The sequence below is a fragment of the Aythya fuligula genome, chromosome 6 (assembly GCF_009819795.1).
Source record: "Aythya fuligula isolate bAytFul2 chromosome 6, bAytFul2.pri, whole genome shotgun sequence".
Lineage (NCBI taxonomy): Eukaryota > Metazoa > Chordata > Aves > Anseriformes > Anatidae > Aythya > Aythya fuligula.
In genome coordinates, this window is record NC_045564.1 from 8,923,098 (window position 1) to 8,935,749 (window position 12,652).

Here is a 12,652-nt window from a genome sequence, read left to right on the forward strand (position 1 = left end):
GCCTCAGCACGCGCCCAACGGCCGCAAACTGCCACCAGCGCCCGCCCACCCCGCCCACGCCCGCCGCCCATTGGCTGCGGGGGGAGCTCCCGAGCTCCTGATTGGCCGAGGCGCGCCCCGCGGCCGGCGCCGAGCGCCGCCATTTCGCAGCGCGGGAAGCGGCGACGCGGCCCCGGCAGCGCCTCATGGCGCCGCCTCTCAGGGCCGGTGAAGACCGGGCACTTCAGTGGTGTTTGAAGGCTGGTGTTGGTCCTGGCTGCCCCAAGGCCTGAAGTAAACTTACTTCCAGCCACATGCGTTATAGTTTTTATTCAAGTGTGCAAAACGCCCCTGAGCTGCCTAAAAACCACCACCAACCCCAAATCCAACAACCCCAACATTTACTATAAATACTTTCAACAGATAGTAAGTCCCACTAACACCACCGTTCAGTTTCCCTCTGATGAGATGCTTTTTCAAGGTCTGATCTTCAAACATACTCAAAATAACAGTAAAAATATTTTGAGGCCTCCAACCATCTGCCCCTTCAAACCTCAATTACCTTCAAAAGACAATCCCCCACCCTTACCCTCAGGGACACCCGGCGGTTATAAATGTTAGTATTTTGGGGGTACGTTTTGCACCAGTGCCTCATATCACAGCCCCCTGCCTTCAGACAGTGAACAACTGGGAAGTGTTGCTCAAGTTTGTGTCTGCGATAGTGTATTGAACAGTGTGGTGAGCCTGTTGTACCAGTGTTGTCCAAAAAGCCTGTATTTTCCAAGGGAACTTTTACCAGTAACGTTATGATGACAGACCACTCCATAAAACGTACCCGAAAAGTGACATTTTTATTGGCAAGTTCTGCTGATGAATTTCCTTATCCACGCTCCCATCTCCTAACAGATTTGTTTTCAAACAAACAAACAAACCAACAAACATTTCGGGTAACATTCCATTCGCAAACAATAAAATTATCGAACATTTAAAAACGAAAACAAAAGGATAGCAGTTTTAAATACAATTTCTAGGAAAACTCATCCTGGTTCTCCTCGGAGCCGTTCCTCGCCAGGCTGCCACCGCTCGGCTCCGCTTCGAGTCAGCAGGCTGGGCACAGAGGCTCTCCTGTTTGGAGCTCAATTAAAAGGACTGGGGCATGTGCTATTATTACCATTCAAAGCCCTGTTGTTGTACATTCTTCACAGGAAAACATAAACCAGTTTGCATTAAACCTACCGGTACTTCTTCTTCCCTTATTCTAAAGCTAAGTCATACTGAAAGTTAGGGGGAAAAATGCGGCTTCAACATTCAGCTACTTCATCACACACAAAGATTTCTACTAAGCATAACCAGGTTGAAATACACATCTGATTTGTCATGAGGTTAATGTTTATGGGGTGCAAGATGCAATCTACTTAATAAACACATCACTTCTTGATGAGCAAAGTATTACTTTCAGCCTTTTGGACCAACATTTAGTTGCTAGTTCGTTTCTCCTGAATCGTGCCAGGGGAGTTTTCACTGCTACCACAACCAAAAATGATCGGTGGCAATCACATACCGCATCATCAGTTGGTAAGATGTTGTATTTAGCATGTTTATTTGCATTCAGAAAAAAACCCTTAATTCATTTTTTAGGCCCCAGAGGCTTTGTACACCAGAAATTACACGAGTCAACCACAGAAAGTTGTAAATTGGTATCCACAGCGATTTTGAGGTATTCCACAAGAAACATGGCTCTGCACCTGAATGTTCCCCTCAAATAAAAAAAAAAAAAAGGAAAAAAAAAATCAAAAGTCCTAGCTGGAGTTGAAGTTTAAGATTCCTTTACTCCCCACGCTCTACCCGACTTGATCGACAAAGACATACTTATTTCCCCCAGGGGCACAAAAAACTTCCTCCTGGAATATTATTTTCAGTACTTCATTTGTAAGGTTCGGGGCCCACCCAGAAAAGGCAAAAAAGGAAGGTGTTATTTTCTAGCCAAACCACAGAAACACATTCAGATACTGTTTTTGGTTTATGTAATTTGCGAAGGTGCTCTAAGAAGATGCCAGCAATCCCCTGATGTTGAAAATAGCAGCGGTTTGTACTCTAACCTCTAGTCTGCGAGGAAGAGGCTAGGGAAAGATCTGGACCCAGAAAGTCCAAGTTAGGAAGAAATGGTCTCCTGGGGTCTGGATTTGGCTTAACAGAACCGTATCAACAGAAGGTTGCTCCTGTTTGCCAGGAATCTGCTCCATGCTGGGAGCAGATTGCTAAGGGATCAGTCACCTGCATTACTTGTGAGCTTTTGGTTAGGGCTGAAGGGGAAAGGACAGACTTCATCTTCAGGCAACTGCTGTTCTCCTTTGAGTAGTACATTCAGAATAATTTCCAATAAACCAGAGCTGTAGTGCTAGTTGTGTATAACCAATTCAAATGTTGCAGGCAGTTTATTATGTTATTTCTCATGAAAAGTGGAAAACCTGTACAGTAACTTCAGAAGGAAATAATTTGCTATTTCTGCATTTGTAGAAAAAGCATATGCAGTAACATTTTCTAAAGTGCTTCTTTACTTATCAGTTACTTTTTTAAGATGAGACTTGCATTTGGTAGTGGCATAGTTTTCTAGCAGTTCAAGGACCAGTAGATAGTTTCTGATGTAAAAAACCCAGTATGTATTTTGTTTAAGCAAGTGACACTTGATTTGACAAATGCACTGAAGTGATGTAAGTGCAAAGCCCACCATTTCTTAAAACATGGCCTTATGCTGGTTTATTAATGCAACTTTACATCCTTTAGAAGTATTTTACTTCAATTCCAAGAGCAGGGATTAAATAATACAAATAAGATTTGAAATCCAATGAAGCTATTGCCTATTTACCCTGAAATAAAATAGTCTTATGATTCAACTGGTGCAAAAATCCCTCCAAATACCTTTGTTTTATTGGCAAAGTCATTTAAGGTCACTTTTGCTTCCAAGACCATCTTCTTCCATGGTTTCCACTGAAGGAGTTTTGCTTTGTAATGGCTTGTGGTTCCACAGTGATTTGTAAATGAAAAAGCCTACTATGAATAACTCTACCGTAGTCACTAAATTACAGATACTGTCATGAGAAAGTCTAAAACTTAGTGTTTTATTAAAGTTTTCAGCAAGACACAAAATTCCAGTCCAGCTAAAGTGTTTTTTGTTTTTTTTTTTTCTTCTTTGAATGCCATTTTAAATGGCAATAAATGGCTGCTGTGCCTTCTGGATGGAGAACACACGGCGCCCCGATGTGCTTCTTACATGGTATATGGATACCGTCTGCCAAGTGTACCCAAAGTAGTGTGTAGAAGGGCCCCCGCGGGCACAGCCATTTGGATCAGCTACTCCTATGCATGTAGCGCAGTAGGTTTGAATCTGCGTAGAGAGAACCACGACTGGGTGGCACGTAGCAAGTGTTGCGGTTGTCTGTTGTCAGAAGGCATGACGCAAAGCATCCCAGACAGCGAGAGACAGAAGCATCTGCAGTGTTGTTCTCATTCTGTCAAGTAGTCGTTTCCGCTGAAAGGCGTCGGTTATTGCTGTGACAATAAAGCACTCCGGTTGGCTTTCATCTTCTCCAAGCGTTTTACTAGATGGCCATTGCTGACCTCGAGCTCTTCGGTTTTATCCAGTGCTGAACGAAGCTGGAGGAAAGAAGCAGAAAAAGAATGTAACTTTTGCAGTGCTTTTTCTTTCCAAAAAATAAAGCAAGGCTTGTAGATACCTCCACTAACTGTCAATATTGTAAGAGCTTCCTTACAAGATATGAAGCAGCTGAAAATTCCTACTAGCAGCGTTAACAGTGAATGCTCTTAACTGCTTGTGCTGTTGTTTTGAAGGCCACGCAGATATTTTCTAAGCACAGTGCCAAGAATCCAAGCTATTTACAGAATGTTGAACATATGGCTCGGACTTTGCCTTGGCTTCAGAGGCGTGGATGCTCAGAGATCCGTCGCGTCACAGACACCTTTCTCAGAGCCTGGCTTTTATGTTTCTGTTTCCCAGAATTACAGCCACTGCCTAGGTGCCTTTCTTTTCTGTAAAATCCACCAAGGGACAGGGGTAGGTAGAGAGAGGTGGAATGCAGACAGTCTGCAAAAGCCACCACCGTGATAAAGGTGCCAACGACTCCACAAAACAGATTTGAAGGTTTGTCTTGATTTGTGACTTGCCAGTCAGTAAGACTGACCCTGAGAAACAGTGAGGATTATTTATTATATAGAAGGAAGGAACATAAAGAGGTGTAGCATCCTGGTCTAGAGCCAGGAGAGAAAACAGCATTGCATTATTTGGTACCCTTCTGGCCTTGGGCAACCTGCTGCCCCCCAGGACAGCATCCTAAGGAGCAGACTAAAACCTTTAAGGTGGCTCATTTTTGACTGAAGCCACTGCACTTAGTGGAAGAGACTTCAAGACTTATTAGCCCAGAAGAAAGAAGCCTTTTACACAGCTCCTAGGGTACTCACCAGGAAGGAACAACAAGAATTACAAAATCTAATTTAAAGGCCACTTAATCCAGAATATCTGAACAATCCTTAGATATTAAAATGAACCACCCTAGCCCATTCCCCATCCCCTTGGAACAGGGACCAGAATTTAGTATCCTTATCTCAAAGGAATCTGATCACTATCAACACCACTCCCTGGTTAATGTTTCTTTGTGACTTCTGATGTTTATACAACAGATGCTTATAGTGTATTTGTGAGCACTGCCAGCTCTCCAAATGTTCATGATGGGCAACACCTGCCTCGGTGTCTTAAGAGGAGCGTTTCTTATCTGATAAGCAAGATAACAAGCAGGAAGGCTAAGTTCCACAAAAGACCACCTATTACAGGCAGAACAGCAGGAGGAATTTAGTAAAAGCAGAGAGAACCATCCTGAAAAAACACACCTCAGGAGGCAGGTGTGAAAGAAGCTGGTAATATATATATGTATATTTAAAGCTGGTTGCAGTTATTTGGAGTGAACATGAAGTTTGGCAAAAGAACTACGGTCAAAATCACTCTGAACCACTTCTCCTTAGAAGACCAGTGATTTATTCTCATTACAAACCTGGAGTTTATAACATCCAAAGTAAAGAGCTTCTGGGTGCAACAAGGACACCAAATAAGTAGGAATTATTCAGCTTGATGAATGGGGAACCAAGTGAACACTTCACAGTACAGTAACATGCAAAGCTGAGCATCTGAAGGCTGCTTCCAGATAAAAATTGCACAAGAAGCACCTGAGTTTGCTCCAGAGAACCAACTCTGGTACAAAGTGAGGCATTACAAGTCAGTTCAGGAGCAAACGCTGAAATGGCAGCGGGAGTCCACAGTCGTGACTGTTACTCCAGTTTGAGTGCTAGAAGTTTGGTTAAATAGACCAAATGCCAAAAAAAAAAAGGTAGCTGTTTATTCTTTGCTACACACCAAGACAGGTAGTTCCTGCTCTAAAACACACTGCAGACAAGTCTCCCCTTCTACAGCACAGACTGACTGCTAGTTTATGACAGTTTACATTTAGTTACCTCTCGCTGTAGTTTGCGTTTCTCTGCTTTCAGTTCATCTTCTACTCTTTCAGCATTTTCAGCAGCAGTTTTGTATCGGGCTACCTGACCTTCCAATCGTATTACCTAAAGGACAAGCAAATTTTCTGAATTAAACAACTGCACAAAAGGAGTTACTCCGAAGCTTTACTCTCAGTTAAGAGTGAAGTTACAGTTAAGCAATATCCAGAGAGAGTTGCTAGATTTTATTTTATACAAGGAAGGGATATTTTGAGGAAAAATACATCAAAGCCTGGCCATGGTAAGTACCTCCAGACCTTTCATACATCTCCATATTTAATACACTTCCAGCAACAGAAAATAGACTAAATACAGACTAAATTTACTAAATATAGCTATTTATGTCAGCAAGAATATTGATGACATACTCTGGCCAAGAGCAGTCTTGTACAAAATGCATGTATACTACATCATACACCAGGAGCCATGTAAGAATTGCCCGTAGCTAGGCACAAGAAAGCATTCTGCAGAGTTCTTAAAATGCTTTAAGTAGACATTTGTCTTCGAGAGGTTTTCATTTGGTGAAGACAAATAACATATTCTTTTTCCTATAGATCAATGCAAGCATTCTAGTCTTTGTGACTTAACTTCAACAGCCTTAATGCAACAATCCTGCTTTTTATTTTAAGGGAATTCACATTAATCAAGACTTTCTTTTTCATAGAATACAATACACTCTTTGCATTCTCACCAAGAGTAAACAAACAACAAACCAGGAACTTACATTCTGCTCCAATGCCGTTATCTCTTGCTCAGACTTTGCTAGTTTAAATTTGAGATCACTGATCTGTCTGTTGGCATCTCCTAAAAGAATCGCAGATTTATAAGAGATGTCAGAACAAATCTTGACAGGTCTCTCGTAAGATTTTCATGCTACATAAATCTACTCAGGACAGCAGGACTGTAGCTCTCTGCCTTGGGTTTCCTTCTGTATCCGAGCTGGCAGCTAAACCCATTCAGTGCCTAGCAGGTAGGAGCTATCCCCAATCTCATCTGATCACTTTCTGGCCACTCTGAAAGCAGAATTAACCAGGCGTGACAGGGAACTTATGCCCAGTTCTCCTGGGGAACACATGGGAGATTTCCAATTGCATTCTTGTTCAAAGGATAATCATTCCCTCACCTCTAGCAGAAGTGCATGGCTGGCTCCCAGGTTGAAGCTGCCTTAGAACCGAAGGCTGGTTTTTACCTAGAGCTACGTGTTCATTGTACAGACACATTCTCTCACTCACATGCAGGACACAAAAGTTCTCTTAAAACCAAAATGCAGCTCACTTTGGAGGTCAATCATGTGCATATCTGTCCCGTTTTCCAGAACTTCATCTTCTGATTGTGCATTCTCCATCTTGCCATTCTTTTGCTTTTCTTCCAGTTGACCCTTTAATTTTTTAACCTGAAAGACACAAAATAGCTCTTAAAACAAGTACAGTAAAATTGTGGCTCAGGACTCAAATTCAGTCAAGTGTTATGAAACTTTTAAAAAACTAAATTCCAAAAAATCTTTTGGTATAAAATTTCCTGGAAATTCTTTTGGCAAATAACACCATAGTTTAAGTATCAGTACTTATGCATAAATTCAGGACCAAGAATAATAAGAGGAAGAATGTTTTATTAAAAAAAGCTATAAATGTTCTGTTGGCACGTTCATATAAAGCATTCTTAAAAACCCCAAATTGTGATTGATTGTGCAGGAAACCCCAAGGCCAAGGATACAGTCCATAAATGAAAGCACAGGGCATCCTGGAGAGAAACCGATCAGCTAAAATGTTTTGAATAAGGATTATATCCACTATATCGTGGTATTAGCAATAATTACTTTAATTGCATTTTACCCATCTCCTGTAATTCCTCTAACATTCTTTCCAAATTGGTCACTACCCACAGATCCAGCAATTAGGAAGGCTAACTCTAGGAAGTAAAGCTTGCTTCTATAATTTCCGGATCATATATATGTTTTTCCCTTGGCCTCACCTAATCCAAAGCATTTTTTCAGAAGTAGTCATGACAGAGATTTAGGTGGCTACAGACAGGAATCTGGAATACTCTGAGCGCCAAATGTGCCTGGTTAGCAACATGAAACAGGCCCCGTGGGTCATCTGTTTCATGCCCTGAGCTAATGCACAGGAGAAAAGACTCAGGGGGAAGCATAAAGTCCTCAGCAAGAACACAACACATGCTGAAAGACAAGGTTTGGTTTGTTCTATAATCTGTATTAGGGGCATTTTTTGTTTCCTGAATCTTTACTGTTTTCATCATACATTTAGTTAACGCACAGCATCTCAGTTTGTGTGAGATTACCTGGTCTAGTAAGGATTCCCGTTCATCAATGAGTTTCCTCAGCCTCTCTGAAAGAGAAAACTGGAAGTTCAGTGCTGACTTAAGTGAGCCACGCGTTTCAGAGCATATCCGATATGACAACGAATCGTTAAGGTTAGTGAAACTAATGATGAAGGTAGTTATGCACGTACCACAGGAAATGAGGCCACAGACAGGACTGGGAGGGGGCTGCAGCCAGGGGAGGTTATGTCATTCTCACAGAGCATGCTTGTCACGGCAGTAGCAGCACCCAGCTGCATGCAAAGAGGCTAATCTTCTACGTTAGGTTAGCATGCAAGAACTCTAGGGTCAAACACAACTGCAACACAAAATCTCACAGATCTTTACAATTCAACATCATAAAAATACAGTAAACACCTGTAATCACAGCACATTCTCAACGCTTAAAACCCTCAGTTCTTTTACTAAACAGCATGACAATGACATTGTGTTATCCCCAGCATTATGACCATGAAATCATTTTTATTTCAAACACAGCAGTCTTGTAAAATATTTTCTCTTTTATCCTCCAGAGTAAATCCTCTCAGTCAGACATCAAGAAGGCAACAGGCAATCCAGACCAACGGTTGTGGCGTTAGACTTGAACCTGCAAGTGCTACAGATCAGCACACAGATGTGTGGGGCATTGATTAATAAAGTACACAGTACAGAATGAGACAACTGGAAAAGAGAAATAGAGGCAAGGAACCAAATCCCTTGTTTCTTCTTTCCTATTAATGCAAAATGTGAAAGCATTTTAGCAAGAACCGTACGCAATGAATCTTTACTCACAATTTTTCAGATCACTAAGATCACTTTACCTCATTCATTAACAACCTTAGTTTGTTCAGTTACCTCAACAGAAGTACACTGGAACATAGCCTTCAAATGTTCTCATTCGATATATTGACCTCAGACAGGTTTACTCCACGGCTTTGACACGTGTGTTTATTGTGGTTTTATTTGGTTTACCTCCCTTGCCAGCAAGCAGTCACTGCTCAGAACCAAGCCAGAGGGTGTGCAGAGCTCAACTCCACATCTAAGGTCTTGCCTGTTAGTTATTAAATTGTTAAAATCCAAAGGTCACTCGTAGGAAAAAAAGACTTTTGTAAACTCAAGGAAAGCAATTTATAGGTCACAGACAGAAGGGCTTTTACCAGGTGGATGGATTTTCATGTTGACAGACAAATATTTCTGAAAAGCTTTGAAAATGATTTTAAAATACAACACGCTGTTATCCTTGTTCACTGTTAAATCCCTAGCAGGCCAAAGTCTTCACCCTTTTTTTTTTTCTCTTGTTCACACATTCAATAAAGAGAATAAACAGTCTGTATCAACCAAACCATGGGCAAAACTGAAGTTTTCAACTGAAACTCCATCTATTTGGCAGACAGGAGCAGTCCATTACCTAGTATTCGTGGTAAGTCATTTCTCTCCTGTGTATACAAGTTCCCATGTACCAGCAGTCATTCTAGAGCATGGAATAAAACCTTTACCTTGTCTTCTGATGCAGTACTCAAATACAGACCCTAAAGTGACATCCCAGTTCAGCAGTTCTACACATTCATTTTGAACCTATCTTTTTATTAGCTATTTGTAACACGCCCAGCATTGTTACACCTGAGCATTGATAGGGGAGGAAAACACATTCATGTTTTTGTAAACTAACAAGAGAAAAATATCCTTTGAAAGAATAAAAGTTTCACATACTTATATGGGAAGCTGAAGACAGAAATTCTGTAAAAATATGAAGGGGGAAAAATGAAGTCCAATGAAGAAAGCGAGGAGGGCAAACAGTAAAAGGAAAGTCATAGATATTCAGAATGAAGATAGAATTGGGTGTCACGGGTCAGCAAAGATCGAGAAATGAAGTTACATAGGCTTAGGAAAGAGAAAAAGGACTGGTGCAGAAGAAAATCTCTAGGCCACTATAAACCTATCCCAAACTCGCAGACTCCAAAGAGGCCAAATAATCCACCTTAATCCTAAAAGGAAGTCAGTCATGCACACAGTCGAAATACTTTTATTACCACAACCACTGTTGTGGGGTGAAATACGTCTGCCTTATGAAAGGACACCTCCAGTGCCCAGTAAGGAAGCACATCATCTTCCCCCAGCCTCTCTCCCTGCAAAACCAGCGTGAGCATTTTGGGGTGAACCTTCAGATTGGGTCTCACCATCACTTCTCTCTTCCCTCATGATGGGCATCTGCACCACACTAGGACAGATGACATGCTGGCAGCAGGATTTACAAGATCACAGAAAATATTAGTTTGCTAAAATTGCTGCTTATGTAGAAAAGCTTTCTGCACGTGTAGATAAAAGATCTTCAGTTTCATGTATCCTACAACCCCACAGCAATACATAAAACTTACTTCAGCTTTAATACATCTTTTCATAAAGCTTTATTTTTGCTTTTAAGAGACATTTTTTCCAGCAAACCAAGGATCTGAGGGCTTCTAGAGCTATGTGTGGAAAAGAGCAATGTCCTGACTTAGCACATGAAACAGCTAATTATAACTCCCACGTAAAACAGTCATTATCCATATTTCAAATACAAAGATATTACAACGAATGAAATTACTCTGAAATTAATTAATTAATTACTCTGAAATCAATTAATTAATTAATTACTCTGAAATTCATCTCAGTGAGATCTAACGTTGGTAAGATGATTTCCAACCTGTTAAGGCACGTGAGCACTCTCATTACTTGGTAATGCAGTTGATTCAAAGTATTGCTAACTATGGTGCTGCTTCAGTGGCAAAATTGACCTAACATCCCCTAATAACCCACAGACACTTGATATCTCTTCCTATATTGAGGGAATTGTGACATGGGAAGCTGCTAATTTTAACTTTAATGGTTTGCATGGTCCAACAGGTAATTAATGTTGATGCAACTGAAAAGGCTAAAGCGTGCGTGGAGGGTGGGAAGGCCAGCAGTGAGGGCTGCGTCCCATGGAAACACACCAACGGCTTGAGGGAGCTGGAGGAATCCAACAGAAGGTGGCACAATATTGCCTCTCTGGATCCATCAACTTATCATGGGTCATTTAAAAAAAAAAAAAAAAAAAAAAAGTAAAAAAGTCTTGCACATCGTGACCCTGTGCTCACATGAGCTGGCTGCCTCTGCTCAAGACAAACTGGGTAACGTTGCAGAATCAGATTCCTGGTTTTAGTTCATCTCATGATTTCTTGGTTTCATTGTAAACTCCCTTAAAAGTTTGAATGTTATTTTGCTGTCTTTGAAAGTCTAAAACAACGCAAGGGACAAGATGTATCTATTATTGTATTTGTTAGATATCACAGGGAAAACATGAAAAATGGTTTTCAATTATGTAACTTTACAAGGCACCCATTTGGTAGGAATTTCCTCCTGAGACACTGTCCCCTCCCCCTCTCTCTAATGCAATACATTTTGTTCAAAAGCTAACTGGCATATAATATTTGATTTAAACTCCGAACACATCATCTTGCAGTTCCTTTTATCTTTAAGATTATTTCCCAGAGAGACCACCCCCCCTCCCTTGATGTGCATATACCGAAGAAGAAACTGAAGAGCTAAGGAACACCAGGACCACCTCCTGCTCCGTGGTGCTTGCCCAATTCCAGAAGTCAGGAACCGGCTGCCAACACTGGCACCAAGCAGCTAACATTCAAGGGAGGACTTACAGTACATAAGCTGTTTATCACCTGCCCATGTTCTTGTTCCTACTGTAGTTTCATTGAGATTTGGCAAGTTACTGCAGGATAAAAGCAGGCACATGGACAGTTAAGACTACAGTTGTCATTGTTTCTTTCCGTGACTTGCCTTTAAAAGAGGACTTCCCTTATAGATGCTTTTTTACCTTGAAGTGGTAAAAAAATAGTTAAAAATAGGTCGCCATTACCTGCCCTTCAACCATCCAGAAGCACTCCCGTTGTGTTTCTAACTCCTGAAAAATATGGGAAATGCTGGCACATGCCTAATTTAACTGGAAGTTGATCGTATATCCATCCACAAGGTTAGGTGACGCCTGGCAAGAACATTTAGTTATATATTTAACTGTACTTAACATTTAAATATAAATACCTTTAAATACTTTCAACATTAAACCATGTATTACAGTTGAACGTGGCAAGGGAAAAATCTTTATTTAAACACTACTACACGGCAAGGAGAGATACTTTAAAGATTTGTGACTTTTTAGGTTAGCATTTAGTGTAAACCCTTAATAAAAACAACTGCTAATACTTACAGAAACCATACTGAAGCTGTTTTAAGTTGGAGAGAAGTCATATGAAAGGAGTTAAAGGTTTATGGTTCTGTCACAGGTGTGCTGCCGTGGGTGCCATCGCATCCACTGACCTCAAACCCCAAGGCTGCCTAACGGGGCAGCTCTATCTATGCAGCACAACGCAATACATTTAAGAAAGCTGTAGAAATGGTGTTTGTGAAATGATACGGATTTTAAAAAAATATTTATGCAGGTTTATAAACAGTGCTCTGGACAGGCAATTTAAAGTAGAAAATATGTTTATTTCAATTATATACAGCTCAGTACATTTTGATATACATCTTAAAATTTTGCAGTCTGTTTGCAATCCATCAGCTTTGTAACATCAACACAGACAGAACCTTCCACAGCCCCCTCCCGACTGCTCAGTTTGCATTCCCTTTGGATGTTCACTGCTTAACACAACTTATGCAAAACATGCTCTTCCTCCCAAGCACTACAAAAGATGCACAAAATATAGCAGTGAGTCGAAGTGCCTAGTTCAAGCCAACAATTCAAAGTACTCCAGCTTTTCAAAAA

The 12,652-nt window shown here is 40.9% G+C and overlaps 1 protein-coding gene across 2 annotated transcripts in view; it reads right to left on the bottom strand.

Annotated features, from left to right (window-relative positions):
• Positions 1–820: 820 nt before the first annotated feature.
• The window catches only part of LRRFIP1 (LRR binding FLII interacting protein 1), a 99,943-nt gene continuing 88,111 nt past the window's right edge, over positions 821–12,652 (bottom strand). Inside the window, exons 17-21 of one of the 2 annotated variants that reach the window (XM_032190258.1) lie at positions 7,837–7,883; positions 6,814–6,931; positions 6,263–6,342; positions 5,500–5,604; positions 821–3,633 (exon numbers count right to left, since the gene is read on the bottom strand). In XM_032190258.1, the coding sequence (XP_032046149.1) occupies positions 3,523–3,633; positions 5,500–5,604; positions 6,263–6,342; positions 6,814–6,931; positions 7,837–7,883 (461 nt within the window). In that variant the 3' untranslated portion in view covers positions 821–3,522. The remainder of the gene's footprint in view (positions 3,634–5,499; positions 5,605–6,262; positions 6,343–6,813; positions 6,932–7,836; positions 7,884–12,652) is intronic. The other variant, XM_032190259.1, reaches the window with a different exon arrangement.